Consider the following 17,956-nt stretch of genomic DNA (forward strand, 5'->3'; position numbering starts at 1 on the left):
CGGCTAAAACTACCCTGAAAATGGGCGATTTCTGCCAAAATGCCTGGCAGGATAACATGCAGGAGAGCCAATCTTTTGCAGGCACATATTATGGGGCGGTTTTCTACTGACTTGGGAGAATAACGGACAAGGGCGCTCGGCAGGAAAAGGGTTATAATTGCGCTTACTGTACATATGTTTTAATTATCCTTAGCTGAAAACTGCAATGCAAGGTGAATAGTATCGTACAGTAGTTATAATGAGTTCAAGCCTCATAAGAAGTGACACATTCAGTAAAATTGCATCAAATTTGATGACACTTGCATATCCCTTTACCTGCCAGACAATGTCACTTCCCCATCATCCAACTTAGTCAAAAGCGGTATTGAGCCAAAACCATGCATATTTTCACCCACTTGGCTTGATATGTTATCGCAGTTTTAGTCTCCAAAAATCATGTTTATAGTATCTATGTCTTAAAGGTGGCTGATTCAATCCCAGGGATCGATTTTGTTCTGTCTGTAAGAGGATTATGAAGGGGTCATAACCATGTTTTCCATTGAAATTGCAATCTAGTAAGTTTCCTAGCAAGATAATCTGACGCCTGACCCATGCCTTTAAAGGCACTGTTTTGGATCCCCTGGATCGCCTTCATTCTAGTCTGTAAGAGGATTATGGAGGTGTGATAGCCTTTTGTTTTCCATTGAAATTGTAACCTGGTGGGTAAATTTTCTGATGAGACAATCTGGTGCCAGGTCTACCTTAAAATCTTCAAGTCTTTGTTAAAATGCACCATATGGGACATGTTTTGCTCTACTAGTTTTAACCAACTTGACCTGATGGTGAAATATGAACTTGGCAGGTAAAGGGTTAAGGAACTTGGCTTAACTATAAAATATGAACTTGTTCATACAGAGGCGCATTGGCACTGAAAGGCATTGAGCGGGGTCAAGACACTTCACACCAAAACCAGTTCGCCTCACACAATTTCGCCCCAAAACCATTTCGTACCAAAATCACCTCATCCCAAGTACTACATGTACTTCACCCAACGCCACTTCATCCCAAGTACCACCTGGTACTGAAACCACCTCGCCCAAAGTATAGTACCATCAACTCATCCTAAAACAACGATGCTACGACGTATCATGATGTTGTTTTTACCTGCAACTTGGAAAACCATTTATTCTTGCACAAAACCATAAACTGTATGTATTAGAAAAAAGAAACATGCAAACTACTGTCACTTGTTGGGGGTGAAGTGGCATTGTTTTGGGGCGAAACGGTTTTGAGTGATGTGACGTTTGGGGCGAAGAGGTTTTGGTACGAGGTTGTTTTGATGCGAAGTGGTTTTGGTGCGAAATTGTATTGGTGAGACGGTATGGTGCAAAGTGGTTTTGGTTCAAAGTATCTGAGAACCTAAACGAGTATCAAATTATTGCTATTTTGCATAGTTACTCAATCATCATCTCAGAAAGCCCTTGTCTAAATAGGTCTCTAAAGTTATTGGACTATTTATTCAACACACTGTGTAAGTGTCCGCCTTATATTAGAGACAGATGGCAAAGAAACTAGACCTAGAGTAGCTTTCAATGCCGGTATTGATGAGTATACAGCATGTGTATGAATAAGGGGTCTGTAAGTATAAGCTATACTGAAATAATTCTTCTGCAATATGACAAAGGACCTCTGCACTCACTATATTTGGTATTATGCTATGTACGTCTTCCGTACCATCCAGTAGTATATCGTAGCTAAGTGACATTGGTGCTACTTTTTACTGACTTGGCAGATTGGGAAATGATACTATCTGGCAAGAAAAGGAATTCAGATTATTTTGAACCCTGTATGCCATCAACTCTTTCACAGTTTGATGCATGGCTGTAGCCTGAAAATATGGGTGTGCAGTTTTGAGTTTTATTCAAGTGATAAAACAATGCATGGAGTAAACAACTTAAGGCAAAAAAAAAAAACAAAGAAATGTTTCTGGTCAGGCCTTTCTTAAAAAAATGGTGCGGCGACGCGAATTTTTTTTTATTTCTTTTTTATTTTTTTTTCTCCTCAAGGGAGGGAGGAGGGTCAGTTTTATAGTTTTATCAATATAGTAACATTTAAACTGTTCATGCAGTCACTGATCATGTGCCCCAAAGAATTTTCTCTTTCTCTTCAGCCGCTTTGGTCTGGTGTCATAGTAATCAGTACGTAGGGTGACGCGCTGTTGTTCAAGTGACGTGCGCGCTGACCAGAAACATTTCTTTTTCTTTTTTCGGCCTAATTGGTTATTATTTCATGTAGACCGGTGTTGTTTGTTAGGCAACTGTGATACAATTATGAACATATAAACTGATTGAGTAGACAAGTATATGACACTACTAACTTTATGTATAATTTGTTATTGCAGAATGTCAGTACAGTCTTGGTGACATTGTGTGGTCCAAGCTGGATAGATATCCATGGTGGCCAAGTTTAGTTTGCAATCATCCAACCAAAGATACTTACTTTCAAAAGGGCAAAACTCCAATGGTTCATGTCCAGTTCTTTGATGATACAAAAAGCAGAGCTTGGATAAAAGAGAAGTAAGTTTTTGATGATGAACAGTAACGTAGATAAGCAAGTCAGTTTACAATTAATCCAAAGGAAAATCTGAATTGATTGTCCTGCAGGCTTGCCATGATTGTCAGTCTTTTCTCACATACAGTACATGTACATACAAAACATAATCTTCTCTGAAACCACTTGTATGATTGCTTTGAAACTTTGTCAGGGATATAAAACTGGAAGGACCCAATGAAGTTCATGAAACTTGCTTGATGAGACAATTATGCTGTATTAGTGAAAGATATTTTGCATTTTAATGTCAGCTAATAAATAATTTGCCTATCCAATGAGCTTTCGCAGTTTGACATATATAGCTTGATTTGAACAAAAGTGATTACACATGCTATATAAAGTGTTGCTAAGAAATTTAGTATTTTTATAGTTCAGCTAATTGATATTTCTATACTTAATGACCTTTGGAATTAATCTGTGGTGAATATTGTTAGTTATTTTGATCATAACACTTTCAATAAAATTGCAAACATGTGGCAAAAGTTTCAACTTACAGACAACTGCAACATGTACTGATACACATGAGTATTTTCAGTTCATATGTGGTTATTCTTGATTTTGAAAGAGAATGACTGAAAGATTCCTTGAGGAGAGTTTTAGCAACAGTTTAAATCAAAGCGCATACTACATGTAAGCATGAACCAGATGATGGAGGTTGTAAGCAAGGAGTAAAGTGGCAATTTTTATAAGTACGTCCAGTTTTCTCCATAACATGATGTGAATAGCCACACAAATGTTGAAAGCATGACTAGATGGATGGATTATTTCCCTTAATTAGTGCCCAGAATGAGTGTTGCGCCAACCTAACCAAGCTTGACTTTGTGGTGGAAAAAATGCCAATGATACGTTCCTCTAGGTCACTTGAAGGTGTTGTTATAACGAAGTGTATTAAAAGCACAGTAAGAACGAGTCATGTGATTGCTTCTGTGTAAGGACGAGTCATGTGATTGGTTCTGTGTAAGGACGAGTCATGTGATTGGTTCTGTGTAAGGACGAGTCATGTGATTGGTTCTGTGTAAGGACAAGTCATGTGATTGGTTCTGTGTAAGGACGAGTCATGTGATTGGTTCTGTGTAAGGACGAGTCATGTGATTGGTTCTGTGTAAGGACGAGTCATGTGATTGGTTCTGTGTAAGGACAAGTCATGTGATTGGTTCTGTGTAAGGACGAGTCATGTGATTGGTTCTGTGTAAGGACGAGTCATGTGATTGGTTCTGTGTAAGGACGAGTCATGTGATTGGTTCTGTGTAAGGACGAGTCATGTGATTGGTTCTGTGTAAGGACGAGTCATGTGATTGGTTCTGTGTAAGGACGAGTCATGTGATTGGTTCTGTGTAAGGACGAGTCATGTGATTGGTTCTGTGTAAGGACGAGTCATGTGATTGGTTCTGTGTAAGGACGAGTCATGTGATTGGTTCTGTGTAAGGACGAGTCATGTGATGGTTCTGTGTAAGGACGAGTCATGTGATTGGTTCTGTGTAAGGACGAGTCATGTGATTGGTTCAGTGTAAGGACGAGTCATGTGATTGGTTCTGTGTAAGGACGAGTCATGTGATTGGTTCTGTGTAAGGACGAGTCGTGATTGGTTCTGTGTAAGGACGAGTCATGTGATTGGTTCTGTGTAAGGACGAGTCATGTGATTGGTTCTGTGTAAGGACGAGTCATGTGATTGGTTCTGTGTAAGGACGAGTCATGTGATTGGTTCTGTGTAAGTTATGTGATTGGTTCTGTGTGAGGACGAGTCATGTGATTGGTTGCATACAAACCTTTTCTATCCATAAGATTGCACTGTTAATTATGCAATTTACGGCCTGTTCCATCAAGAGTTGCTCTAAGGGAGGGTCCCAACGCGAGGAAACACCCTTCCCTAATGAAGTTGGCTCATGATTAGTCATCACTAATAGTGTTGCAACAATTTTTGTCACATTTTCCACTGTTAACATGGAGTGTGACAGAGGGGGCTCTTCTGTCATGTATCCTATGCAACTACACATACACCACACAAGACACATTTTGGCAATTTTATCCTATGGGTCCCTTGAAGCTGTCTTGTGGGTCCCTTGAGACTTTCCAAAAGTGACATTGGAATCTGCTAAAGGCCACACTGTTCCGGTCACTCCTGGAAAAGCAAACACAATCATAGTGTGTCTTTGGCATTTTTGTGTTTTTTCCAGAATATGCAAAATTCTCCTTGTACTTGATCATGCAGATCAATATTTACTGCTCTTATGCCATTCAAGGTTGGGTCTAAAACCATAAAAATTCAAAAAATGAATCAAATATTGCAACACATGGGATGAATAATTTTGAAGATACTTTTTCATTGCCTTGCAAATTTTAAACGAAAAAGAATCTTTTGTATTGGTTTGTACCCATAGATCTGTCAAGCCATTCACAGGCTCCACAGCTAAAGAGACCAGGATGGGAGGGGCTCTCTTCAGCCCAAATCCAGATATTAAGCAAGCAGCCAAGGCAGCCGATAAAGCTTTAAAGCAGACTATTGAAGAAAGACTACAGATGGTTGTCTGTATACCATCAGATGACGAAGATGAAATTGATGGAATGGAGAACGAGGAAAATGATGATGAAAATATCGAAGTTGACAATGGTATGCTTAAGCTATTGTCTGGGCTATTTTAAAACACTAACCGTGTAGTACCTTGTTTTCAGAGTTTGTCATCTTTTTGTTGCAGTAGATGGTAAAATGCAGTGCAGGGGGAAAACCGGATATTCGGTTGGCATGGCGACAATTTCAGGGTTAAAAATATGAGGAAATTTGTGGCAAAGATATCTATTGAACGAAAAGTCATACAACAACCGAATTTTTTCTGTAGCATTCAGATGTATATGTATTACAATATGAACCTAAATCTATGACTGTATAAGATGTCAATATAAATTAAATCATAGTCATCTCGGTAAGATTGAAAAATTAATAAATTTCACAACTTTCCGTCAAGTTTCTACTATGACATGATTGGATGACCTTGTTTTTTGAGATTTATTTTGTAAAGTATTTAATTTCACATATGTTGGCTGATTTTCATTGCATTCCAACCATTCTTTCAAGAGTTATTACTGCCACAAGAAACGAATGCAGTACAAAACACAATTGTTAGGAGTATTGGATTGAAATGTTTACAACATAAAGGTGATACTCATACTTCATGCAAAGTTTACGACCTCAAAATAGGGTATTCGACAAGTTTAAATTGTCAGTTAGAATTCTATTTACAAAAGCCTGGTTGTAATTGCTTTCTAAGTGAAAAATGAACTGTTAATTATCAAAAAAACATTGATTTTATAATCAGCATGATAATGAAATTCATGTGAGATTCTTTACTTGTTATGTATATGGACACCATAACGTCTAATATGGTTTTGTTTCTGGTTTAATTGCTATACCTGAATGAAAATCTTCATATGCCTTACAGTAATATCCACACAAAATATAAAACAGAATCATTTGTTGCAAATTTCTTCCCGATTACTGATTGATCTGGCTTTTTTAGACTGCAATTAGTCTCAAACTCACAATTTCCACAACGCCATATTTTTACCTCTGAAAAAGCTGCTTCAATAAGCAAGCAAATGGTCACTACTTCATACATGATGCCATAACTCAACAAAGTTTTTAGGCAACCAAAATAGCGATTTACCTGTTTTGAATATATAATTAGACTAAATAAAATTTGACCAGGGGTCAGTGGAAAAAAACGCGATTTTTCTCGATTTTAGTTAATATTTTTTGAAGAATGATATAGCTTATTTGAAAGTATACATGTCGAGGGTGACAATGAAGGAAAAAAATAAAATTTGATTTTTTGAGCATTTTGACCGACATTAGCCCAGACGATGGCCTTAATGAACAAAAAGTCCAGGTTTTAGAAAACTTAGATAACTGTTCACAAAAATTATTCATGTGTAGATATGAGTATGTGTATGGCACATATTTATCCTCTTTTATACCATATATCAGGTGTCAGCTATTTGTATTTGTTTTATTGTCCATTTCCAAAGGTACGACACATAATCTTGTTTTATTGTCCATTTCCTAATTCACATCACACAATGTTTTATTGTTGAAAGACTTGATACACAATCTAAACAAACATGTAAATATCAGAGTGTGGTACTTACTGTAAAGGAGTTTTTTGGTAAATTTAAATTTTGAGCTTCCATTTTGCCATATGTACATATTTTTAAAAAATGTTCAATACAAATATTAATTTCTTGAAGTCCCTTCCTATTGCAAAAAAATGAGCATTGCTGCACATTTTACCTCTTTGGGGGTGGATACATGCTCAACTGTATATATGTGTATCTCGGTAAACATTGGTCAGATTGTCTTGGCAAGGCAGCTAACATACCATATTGTACAAAAAGTGTTGCATGGAAGTTGCTATAAGTGAATCTAAAAGAAGTTGTGGTATACAGATCTTGTAAACAACCAGTCTTTCATTTACAAGATGCAGGATAACATAAGTAAATTTACAAAAAGTGTCATCTGTATAGACAGTTAATTTTGCTGCTTAATCCAACAAGGTCAGGGTATTAATCACCAACTCTTACTATCTGTGGATGTAAATTTTGTATGAAATAATGCTCGGAAATTTAGTTTGATATATTTTTGTTTCTCTCCATTGTCATATTGTATATTTATTGAATTGTTTGTCTATGTAAGTCAAAGAATGGCTTTTATACAAATTCCTGGTTTGATTTTCTTAAGGTAATATGCACCTCGAAAGTGAATGACTTAAACTTTTGCTCAAACTTTCCTCAGTGAAACTTTCTACCATTCTCTTACTAAAGCAAGAATAAAAATCAGAGACAAATAACTTGTGATTTCTCGATATTTGAAATTCAAAATGGCCGCCATCCCTGTGTTAACTCTATGGAGAAAAAATTAAAATTAAAATTTTCGAATTTCGAAGAACTAAGCCATGGAAAAGTTTTCTTTCACCAAGAGCTTTAAAATGAACCCCCACATGTGGTATATCAGAAGAGAATTGTAAAAGTTTGAGAGTCCGAATGTCTGTCCCCGAGGTGCGTTCTACCTTAAAGTTGATTTAAAGGGATTTATAACAGATGTGTACATATCTGGTGGCATAGGTTCCCTGGTAGGTAGATGAAGATTTGTGTTTAGAAGTTTCCCCATTTGTAGGCTTTGTCATTGTAAGTATGACCAGTAGTGGGCTCACTAAGAGCATAAACTCTCATGCCACATTTATGAGATTTTGAAGGATTATAGAGAATGGTCTTTGAGTGACACCTTCATCAATTGCCAATTCGCATTCTGGACTTTCTGTGCATTCAGCTGTTTTCATTCATTCAATCAATGATATTTCATATTTTAACATTCTGTCCCGCTTCTCAGCTGTTTATTGGGTGTTATACAGAGCAGTGTTAGCAGCACAGTACAGCTGTGTGCTGTAGTATGAATAGCGCATCACAAGCTTGAAGCAATCAGGGGAATAGTTCTCTTCATGAAATTGTGACCAAAGCAAACATGGTCTGACCAATACCGCTGGATTTCAGGCTGCCAGCAAATTCCATCTCTCAAGGGAATGCTCTCATTTCGTTAACCATCATTGGTGTCCAGATCAACCATTCAAAATTTCTGGCATTCACCCTGATCTCGCCATCATTTCAATGAGTGCATCAGATAATGAATCTGATCAGATTCTTGTCAGATATTTGCAAAAAAGACATTTGATTCTGGAGCATCTCTGATAGAGGTTTTATTACCCTTGGCTCTTGACCAATAAACTCTTGTAAAAGGTGCAAATTACCTAGGTCTTTGGTTTTTTAGAGACACAGTTCATATCAACGTCAGTATATCGTATTCAAAATTGGAAGCCCTGAGTCATTGGTGCTTTTTATTAGTTACAAGACTTATTTGATTTTCAAGAATTCATTCCCTTCATAGGTGCCATTTTATGATTATTAAATGCAGTAAAACCTGTCTAAACTGAACCCTTCAGGTACTGAGAAAATTATTTGGTTTGGAGAGGTGTTTGGTTTATAGAGGTTCTTTTAACATGGATTGGGAAAAAGGTTCAGTTTAGACAGGTTTCCAGTCTGGACAGGGTTCAGTTTGTACAGGTTTCCAATTCAGTTTTGACAGACATCACTGTATTAAAATATTAAATTATTACAACTTATTAAATAAATTGTGGCGGAATCTCGGCGATATTACTTGTATGGACATTTCCAGTGTAGATAGTATTGTGAAAACTCATTAAGTTAGTTCTGAGTAGCTAAACTTCTACATATTCAGGAACTCTGTGTAACTTCTGTGCCTGAACTTTGACTCTTTTCTAATGACATGCACAAAATTTGCATGCTCATCTAAATCATTTGCATCAGTCCAAATCTTTTCTAAGTTCTCAGCTAGGTTTTTATCACAACTGGAAGTTGTGATATAGAGGTGGTTTCAACCGGTGTTTGATGTCGTCCATTTCCGTAAACGACAAAAAGTCAAAAACTGCTGAACAGACTGCGTTGATATTTGATACCGATACATAGACTGGTTCCAAGGTTCCAATTCGAAAAATGGAGCCAAACGGAGCGCCAGTTAGATAGTTTTGGAAATTTCTAACCCCCCTTTTTATCTAATTGATTTTAGGGGTCTTTCATATATGTAGTTTTGGAATGTACACCAATCCTGCATTGTGGACTGTTTTATGAGTTGTTGAACAGAAATGAGGTTTTGATGAATGTTAAAAATATGCAGGATGGCTGATTCGAAGTATAAGAGATTTCTATGGTCTTTTGGGCATCAAAAGCATTAAAAAAAAACATATTTCATAGTTTAGATTCTCACTTTTGAGATGACCCTAGGCATTTGTTAAGTAAACATCCTTGAGTCAATATACAGACTTTGACATTCCAGAGATTAAGTATCCACAACCTCACATGTTACAGTCTTTCACTACAATGGTATGGCCCAAACCCATTGTTATCAATGGAGAGTGTGGACCTGTCTACAGGAAATTGGGGTGAACAGGTTAGACAATGACGTTACAAGTTGTAGGTTAGTTATCAAGGTAGCACCAGCATAGAGTCCTGAGCATCTGTCCATGTGTTCTCACAGCAAATTATAGGGAAAAAATTATTTGAGAAGTTTCTCTCCTTTAAATAGAAGTATATTACAATTTAAACCTGTCATGGATAGATGCTCTCAAATGATCTGAAACACAGTTATTGCCCATTAGCAACAAATCTATAGCAAGATTTATGTAAAGTTCATGAACTTACACAAGGTATTAGACAAAAGATGACCATGACTTTGCTACTTTTCAACTTTATTTCAATCAGATTTCCCCAGCTTAGTGTATAATTTTGTAATCTTAATTACTGTCAACTTAGCTTTACTAACTTATTCATACCTCATTATTCTTACACTACTGTTATACCTTATAACCACAAAATTTCAAGAGATGCATATATGATTGTCACTTAACAAACAATTTACAAATATGTCTTCTGCTTTTTCTCCATATACATATACATGTCTCTTTTCTCATAAAAATGAGCTTAAAATCGCAATGTGAAAAATAGTCTTTCAGCTATACATGTATGTTGCACATTGAGTTCGTGGTCTGTCTAATTCACAGTGAGTGGGGTTGTTGATAAATGCTGATAATACTAGGCGGTCATTATGTCCAAGCGTCATTGGCGGTATTTTTTAACATAATGACCATAAGTCATTATCACATCTGGAAGTTGTGATATAGGGTTAGCTTCAACCGGTGGTGGACAGTGTCCATTTTCCGTAAACGACAAAAAGTCAAAAACCGCTGAACAGACTGCATTGATATTGGTAGAGATATTCAGACTAATTCCAAGGTTCCGATTCTGAAAATGGAGCCAAACGGAGCAGCGGTTAGATAGTTTTGGGAAATTTCTAACCCCCCTTTAACTAATTGATTTTAGGGGTCTTTCATATATGTAGTTTTGGAATGTACACCAATCCTGCATTGTGGACTATTTAATGAGTTGTGGAACAGAAATGAGGCTTTGATGAATGTTACAAATGCAGGATGGCTGATTCAAAGTATCAGAGATTTTCATGCGCTTTTGGTAATAAAATTGATAAAAAACAACATATTTAATGTTTTAGATTTCTCACATTTGTTATGACTTGGTGACATAACTAGCTGCTGGACCTGTTTACCGGCCTATTGATTTAAAGACAAAGATCGTTTTATTTTGTAATAAGGACGTGTGATTACGTAAAACATAGTCTATTAGCCTGAAATGTGATTTTTGCGAATATTGCTTACCCCACTGACAAACAGTGTGGTTTGAAAATGGCTGGAATTCGCTACTTCGGGACTTTGTTTTCTGTGTGCATTTACTGACAAACTCCAAACCAGCAGCACCTACCCATTCAGTATTTCATGTACAGGTGTACCCAGAGATAGAGTAGTTCCACAATGTGCCAGTTGTGATCAAGTGCCATTGGCGCTATTTTCTTTATTTGGATTGTCAATACAATACAAGAGAACAAACTATGCAACTGGATATGAAATTGGAACTCCTGGAAGTTGAAATATTTGACTCTGCCAATTCTCAAAGATGTCAACTATTTTGTCCGTGCCAAACAAGGCAGTTTACTACCTGTAATGTATCAACTTTGTCACATGATTAACTACACTTCCCTCAACTGCTGACCTGTGATATGATATGCTGCCAAAACTTAACTGACTTCTCAGTAAAGCAGTAACATTTCCTAAGGAAAGGAAAATTTTTCACATTTGATATGTATAAAATTTGTGATCAACTGAGCGTAGTAACCGTATATACAAATCTCTTTCACGATCCATTTGATAGGGAGAGGTCTTCATTGGGTAGAGTTCATATTATGTTGATAAGATAATAAAGTGACTGTCAGTTTCAGTCACTTTAAATCAAATGACTCATTTACAGGTAGAAAATAACCATTCTAATATAATTGATATTTATTTTCAGGACAGGAAAGCAATGATCAGGAGAACATGGGAAAAGACAGTGACAGCGACGATGAATTGGTAACCAGAAAAACATCAATGAAGCGCCCTCGTGCTGCTGCATGTAAAGCTGCACAAATTCAGCACAAACAGAAGAAAAGGAAAGTGATTCTGGAATCTGAGAGTGAAGATGACTCTGGTAAAATTAATATTCTCAGTTTTCTTTCATTTCTAGGAATAGGCACATTGCCTATATTTCCAAAATTTGGTAAACAAAGGAGATCAACAAGTTGACTGCAAATAGCAAATATTTTGAAGATGCCACTTTGACACTCTTCAGTTACCAAACTAGTCAAAGTTGTCTTTGCTGCAGTGTAGCTTGTGACTGTTAAGGTGAAGTACTACGAATTACGTCAAAATTAAGTTGTGGTGTCATTTTCCTGAAACTTTGCACAAATATTCTTGGAAGTTGTGCAAGTGCAAAAATAAAATAAAAAATGGGGGTCACCACGCTCGTTTCCATGGAAACGGACGTTAAAATGGCGTCATTAGAAATAAATAAAAATGATATAATTCACTTAAACTAAAGAAAGCAATTATAAAAAGCTTAGCAAATGAGTTAATTTTAATAAATACCAAGACTTAAGATCCATATCTGTCGAATGTATAGTTTTCATGATGTTTGTAAAGAAATTTTTACATAAGTATCGATTACAAAATGACGATATCGAAATTATATCACTACATAATTTTCGAACTTTCTTCCTGTCGCTTTGAATGGTGTAATTTTCACCAAACTTGGCGAATAAAATCCTGACATAAAAACATTTAGTTTACACTTTTAAAAAAAGGGTGTCACCACGCTACTTTTTACAATATCTCCAGGTGAATTGGTAATATGCGCCATGTAAATAGGAGAGAAATGTTAATTTTTCGCTCATATTGAATAAAAACCAGCTTCCTAGGGGGTCAAAATATGACAAGGTTATAGGTCACATGTATTTCTAAGAGACTGGGTCAAAAAAATTTGGTAAAAGCGCAATTTCAACAATGACAGGTGATGTTAAATACATGCGCTACAAAGTAACCCATTTGCGACAGGCTGGAGTTAAATCTGCGCAGAAACGTTCTAAAGCGTGTGCGCGTCCGAATTCGTCGCCCTTTACCTTAGGATATAGATATTATTGGAATTCTTTAAAAGTTCAATGTTCTGCATAAATATCACATCACTTCACTTTGTGCCAATGTAAGTTATTGTAACCCAGGGTGGTCCTTGATATTACCCATGAAATACCCTTGTTTGCTGTAAACAACTGCTTAGTATGTCGGATCTGTTGTTCAGCCAATTAAAGGGACAAAGTCAGCCATTTTTCATGAATGTTGTTTAATACGAGACACTGTTTATTTTGTTTGACATACTGAATGAATGTGTGACCCTGCATATATTCGACCCCGGTTTTAGACAAATTGAATGAAACCATGGTGAGAAAGAATAAATGGTCATGATCATTCATTGTTTCTTGCCATGGTTTCATTTAATTTGTCTAAAATGGGGGTCGAATATATGCATGGTCGCACATTTATTCAGTATCTTTTAACCTGTTGAACAATACAAACAGTGTCTCGTATCAAACAAAATTCATGAAAAATGGCTGACTTTGTCCCTTTAATTATTTGAAATTTCTGTAAACCAGGCCTAGGGGTATTGGTACACATCTTCTTATGTCAGAGTCAGCAGTGTTTCAGATTACATCAAGACGGGGTGGGAGATTCCCCCTCTGTTGCCATGTTGGCATCCCCTAGTAATTTGTCAAGGGGGGACCAGCCGCCATGAAATAGTATCAGTCACTCCTTAGAGATACAAGTAGAACACCCGCACTGGTTAAATCCCCTCTAATTTTTCTTGAAAAGGTGGAAAATCCAAGCCTAATTAACTGTTATGCTATGACAGTGTGCCTCATTCAGTGTTCTGCCGAGGCCGCGGCCTTGCGCCATTGCCGCAAAAAAAAAAATTGAAGACCCCAAAAAAATCAATCATTGGGTCCCCAGGGCGCAGCGCGCCGTCAGTCCTAGTAAACTTTCGGTAAAAAAATACACTTATTTACGTGCTATACGCGAAAGGCCAAATGCGGAAGTAGACATTCCACGCTGCTCATGCGTGCATGCTGCTCGTGAGAACATGAGACGTGTTGCTTCCATAGCAACCTTCAGTGATTTTTTTATTTGCATAATCGTGAACTAGGTTTTCATTGGCTAGATTCGAGTCAGCCAGTCAGCGTCTCTGTTAAATTCAATGCCTCACAGTACTCTCTGGAAAGGAAAATGGCTTCCATGAATAAATCAAAACACCGAGGCAGAACAATTCTTAGTTTCTTTGGACCAATTCTGCCCCTAAAAAGGCAAATCCAACAACCGGACGAGTGAAGACATTTTGATCGAACATGACATTGTGTCTTAGCCGTCTACATCCTCGGAAACTGAAAACCCGTGCACGCTGCAGCCATCCACATCGGAAATACTGCTGAAATCACTAATGTGTTCAAAACGTAAAAACAAAGACACTGCCGCCAGCACGTCTGACCGCAACTTTTTCCGGCTGTCAGAAAGACATGTCAACCGAAAACATGAACCCGCCACATTCAAAACATCGACGCGCGAAACAGAAAAGTTTGACTGCCCAGACCAAAAACATAAAACCACGCCCACCTTCCAAACGCCGACCACCGCACACTTACGCTGTGTTTGAAGCGTGTTTGTGCACAGCTTTTCTCTTGATTTGCTGACTGGTTTACTAGACTTGGTTCAAGTTCATGATTTGTGATCGTGTGAGTTGGGTGATTGCTTGGAATGCAATGATTTGTGTTCTGTTTTCAAGTGAAACGTGTGAGTAGGATATGATTATGAACGCATTGAGTGGGGTGAACACGATACAGGGAAGTTTCACCCTGCATCCGGCACTCACTGTAGCTGCACAGACTAAATAAAAACGCGTTTGATCACTACGTAAACCTGACCTGGGCTGCCAAATTTTACACGATGAACTTTTACAGATCATTTTATTTTTCGAAAATTCACCGACTTGAACCAATTCTCTGTTGGTTAATTTACCTTCGTCCTATGACACCCTAATGGCTAAAACGGAGATATAGGAGTGGAAAGGCAATCTTGCCCAAGTTGCAGGATTGTTATGGAAATCTTACTGCGTGGTGGGGATAAAGTTACTGGCGATTTTCTCGTCATGCAGGGAGGTGACGAAAAGTTCCGTTTCAGCGATCGTGGGTTACGAAATTAATGGCAACGCTTTGTATCGTGTCAAGTGTTAGATATCTCTCAAAGAAAAACAAAGCAAAAGAAAATGACGAATATGGCAATAGTGCAGAAGATGTCTCAACCAGTGCCGTCGCACGATGTGTGAGAAGCCGATGGTCAGTTTGGGAATGGACTTTTAAAAAACTGACGCCAGTAGCCTATGAGAAATTCACCGATGAGAATATTGCTAACTGTGATGAATATGTGAATTTGTTTCTGAACAACACTCAAACGAAATCCAGTATTTCCAGTTCTTGCATATTTAACAAAGTCCTATAGTCCATGATTACGAGCCATGCTTCAAGTTGTTTCTCCCGCGGCGTGTCGATGTTCTGGTCGGGTAAATCCTGTTCATCATCTCACAATTTTTTCAATTTTCCAAAGATGAACGACAGAATGTCCGCCGGCCGCGCCAGTCGACAGGACCACGATGTCTGAACAACGTCTGAGAAAGTTGTTGATCGTGAAATTTGAGGTCAAAATTGGAGGCGTGGTTTAACAGATTTGCTCTGGCAGGTAGAGTTTTTCTATTTCGTGCCACGATCTTTTGAGTTTGGCGGGTCGATGTTTTCACTTGACAAGTTGAGTGACAGCTGGGAATATCTTGCGGTAAGACGCGCTGGCGGCTGGGCCTTTGTTTTGACGTTTTGAACACATCAGTGATTTTTAGCAGTACATCAGTCAGAAACAGAGCAGTCTCAAAACATTGAGCAGCCATGCATCGGAAACTCAGCCTTCATTGAGGCATGTTCGACATCTTCATGAAAACTGGTTACATGATTTCAGCTGGCTCCACTACGATGCCGAAAAGAACCAAATGACTTGCAAAGTACATGTATGCATAAAGCATAACAATAAACGAAATACGATGACCCGAGACAACATGAATTTCTGAACGAGTACACTTACTCGCCATGTAGACTGTAGGTAGGACCATAAAACTGCAGCACTCATGGAATCTTCGAGGTCGAACTTCAAAACAGCAACACGGGTATGGCACGTAATAAAGTGTATAATTGTCTTGAGATGACCCCCTTTTTTCAACAGTGACCCACTTTTTGAGCTTCCATGGGCCCTCAGACCCCTCTGATGCAAAAGCTTGGCAGAACACTGCTCATTAGCTGCTATGCTATGACAGTGTGCCTCATTAGCTGCTGTGCTATGACAGTGTGCCTCATTAGCTGCTGTGCTATGACAGTGTGCCTCATTAGCTGCTATGCTATGACACTGTGCCTGATTAGCTGCTATGTTATGACACTGTGCTATGCTATGACAGTGTGCCTGATAAGCTGCCATGCTATGACACTGTGCCTGATTAGCTGCTGTGCTATGATACTGTGCCTGATTAGCTGCTATGCTATGACACTGTGTCTTATTAGTTCCAGAGACCAGCTCTGGAACTGTTAGTTTTTGCTCACTTTCCTTCTTTCTTTCTTTCTTTCTTTCTTTCTTTCTTTCTTTCTTTCTTTCTTTCTTTCTTTCTTGCTTTCTTTCTTTCTTTCTTTCTCTATTTCCGGTATTACTACCATAGAACATGCTATACACAAATTTTACCTCAATTACCCAGAATGCAATGCGACACGTTTATGATGTCATCACTCAGCTCGGACGGGTTTTACGGGCATTTCTTGTTTGTTTATTTATTTATTTTTTGCTTTGCATTGCTCAACTATCATATTGCGTTCAGCTATTAATAATTCTAGCTTTCTTTCGCTTTGTTTTTTGTTGTTTTTTGATTTTATTTTTCTCTAAATACTCGCCGTACGTGGCGCTATACTGTTTCGCCCGAATGCTCATGGGTTGAATGACATTAACAATGGCGGCGGATACGATCGCTTCGCTCGCATAGAGAGAGAAAAGTAGGCTTTCCGTAAGTTTACAAGTGCGGCTGGGCACATCGTGTACCTAGACGAGAAGAAGATCAATGCAAAATTTGGACTCAAAATCGGCTGTTTTGGCGGAGAAACTGCCCGCCGTATTTCTGAGGAGCCACCAGCGGTATTTCCTGTATCAGTCTGCGGGGCTGTGGTGGGAGGCCGTTTAACGCCGGTACCACACAGCCCTGCCATGCAGAGCTAGGCATTCATAGTGAACTGTCTGTCACCGCACCGGCATGCGTTGGCTGCACGTAAAAGCAACTCAACTTTCCAAGATCAAACGGTCAGTATCTTGTGAAAACAGCGACATAGCAATGAAAATTGTTTTAGTCTGTGCTTTTAATCAAATGAAAATGCATGTGGCCTCGGTTTTCAATTTCAACGGCCTAGGTCCGATGTTTCCTCTCGTCTGATCATCGTCGTAAACTACGCGCCTCTTTACGGCAACAACTCAGCGCTACCCGTCAAACGATTGATTTTTGCGTAGGTCGGTGGAGCAAAAATTATTGCTCTGGCTCGCGAGAATGTCGTCTGATATACATTTCCGTGCGTTGTCGCCCCCCTATGTATCTGTTGCGTTTTTACCGTACATGTAGGCATTTGTAATCTGTGTACTGTAATTCCCCGGACTGCCTTGCTTTTAGTTGTATTATGGTGTTTACTGCTATCAGCCCTAACTATAGGTACGTGCTTGAATATTAAAATCCAAAGCACTCTTTCATTCTGCACCTATCTTTGTCACACATTCTCTTGTTTCTTCCGCTGCTCTGGTCTCTGGAACTTCGCTTTTGCTTGCAAATGCTTTCTAGTTAGCTGCTGTGCTATGACAGTGTGTCTGATTAGCTGCTATGCTATGACACTGTGCCTGATTAGCTGCTATGCTATGACAGTGTGCCTGATTAGCTGCTGTGCTATGACAGTGTGTCTGATTAGCTGCTATGCTATGACAGTGTGCCTTATTAGCTGCTATGCTATGACAGTGTGTCTGATTAGCTGCTATGCTATGACACTGTGCCTCATTAGCTGCTGTGCTATGACAGTGTGTCTGATTAGCTGCTATGCTATGACACTGTGCCTGATTAGGTTTCACAAATTGTGTTGTGTATTTACATACAATTATACATTTTGCAGATTATTATCCTATCATTATCACAACAGAATTAACAAGTCTTTTTATGCTGCTACAACTTTGCACTTGCATAAACAGCATAGCAGCTAATCAGGCAC

At 38.3% G+C, this 17,956-nt stretch overlaps 1 protein-coding gene across 1 annotated transcript in view; it reads left to right on the top strand.

Annotated features, from left to right (window-relative positions):
• Nucleotides 1-17,956, top strand: part of LOC139115072 (DNA mismatch repair protein Msh6-like) — a 118,552-nt gene that overhangs the window by 5,876 nt on the left and 94,720 nt on the right. Inside the window, 3 exon segments of the mRNA XM_070676949.1 lie at nucleotides 2,381-2,555; nucleotides 4,968-5,197; nucleotides 11,566-11,742. Of these exon segments, the coding sequence (XP_070533050.1) occupies nucleotides 2,381-2,555; nucleotides 4,968-5,197; nucleotides 11,566-11,742 (582 nt within the window).

Source organism: Ptychodera flava, chromosome 17 (assembly GCF_041260155.1).
Source record: "Ptychodera flava strain L36383 chromosome 17, AS_Pfla_20210202, whole genome shotgun sequence".
Classification (NCBI taxonomy): Eukaryota; Metazoa; Hemichordata; class Enteropneusta; family Ptychoderidae; genus Ptychodera; species Ptychodera flava.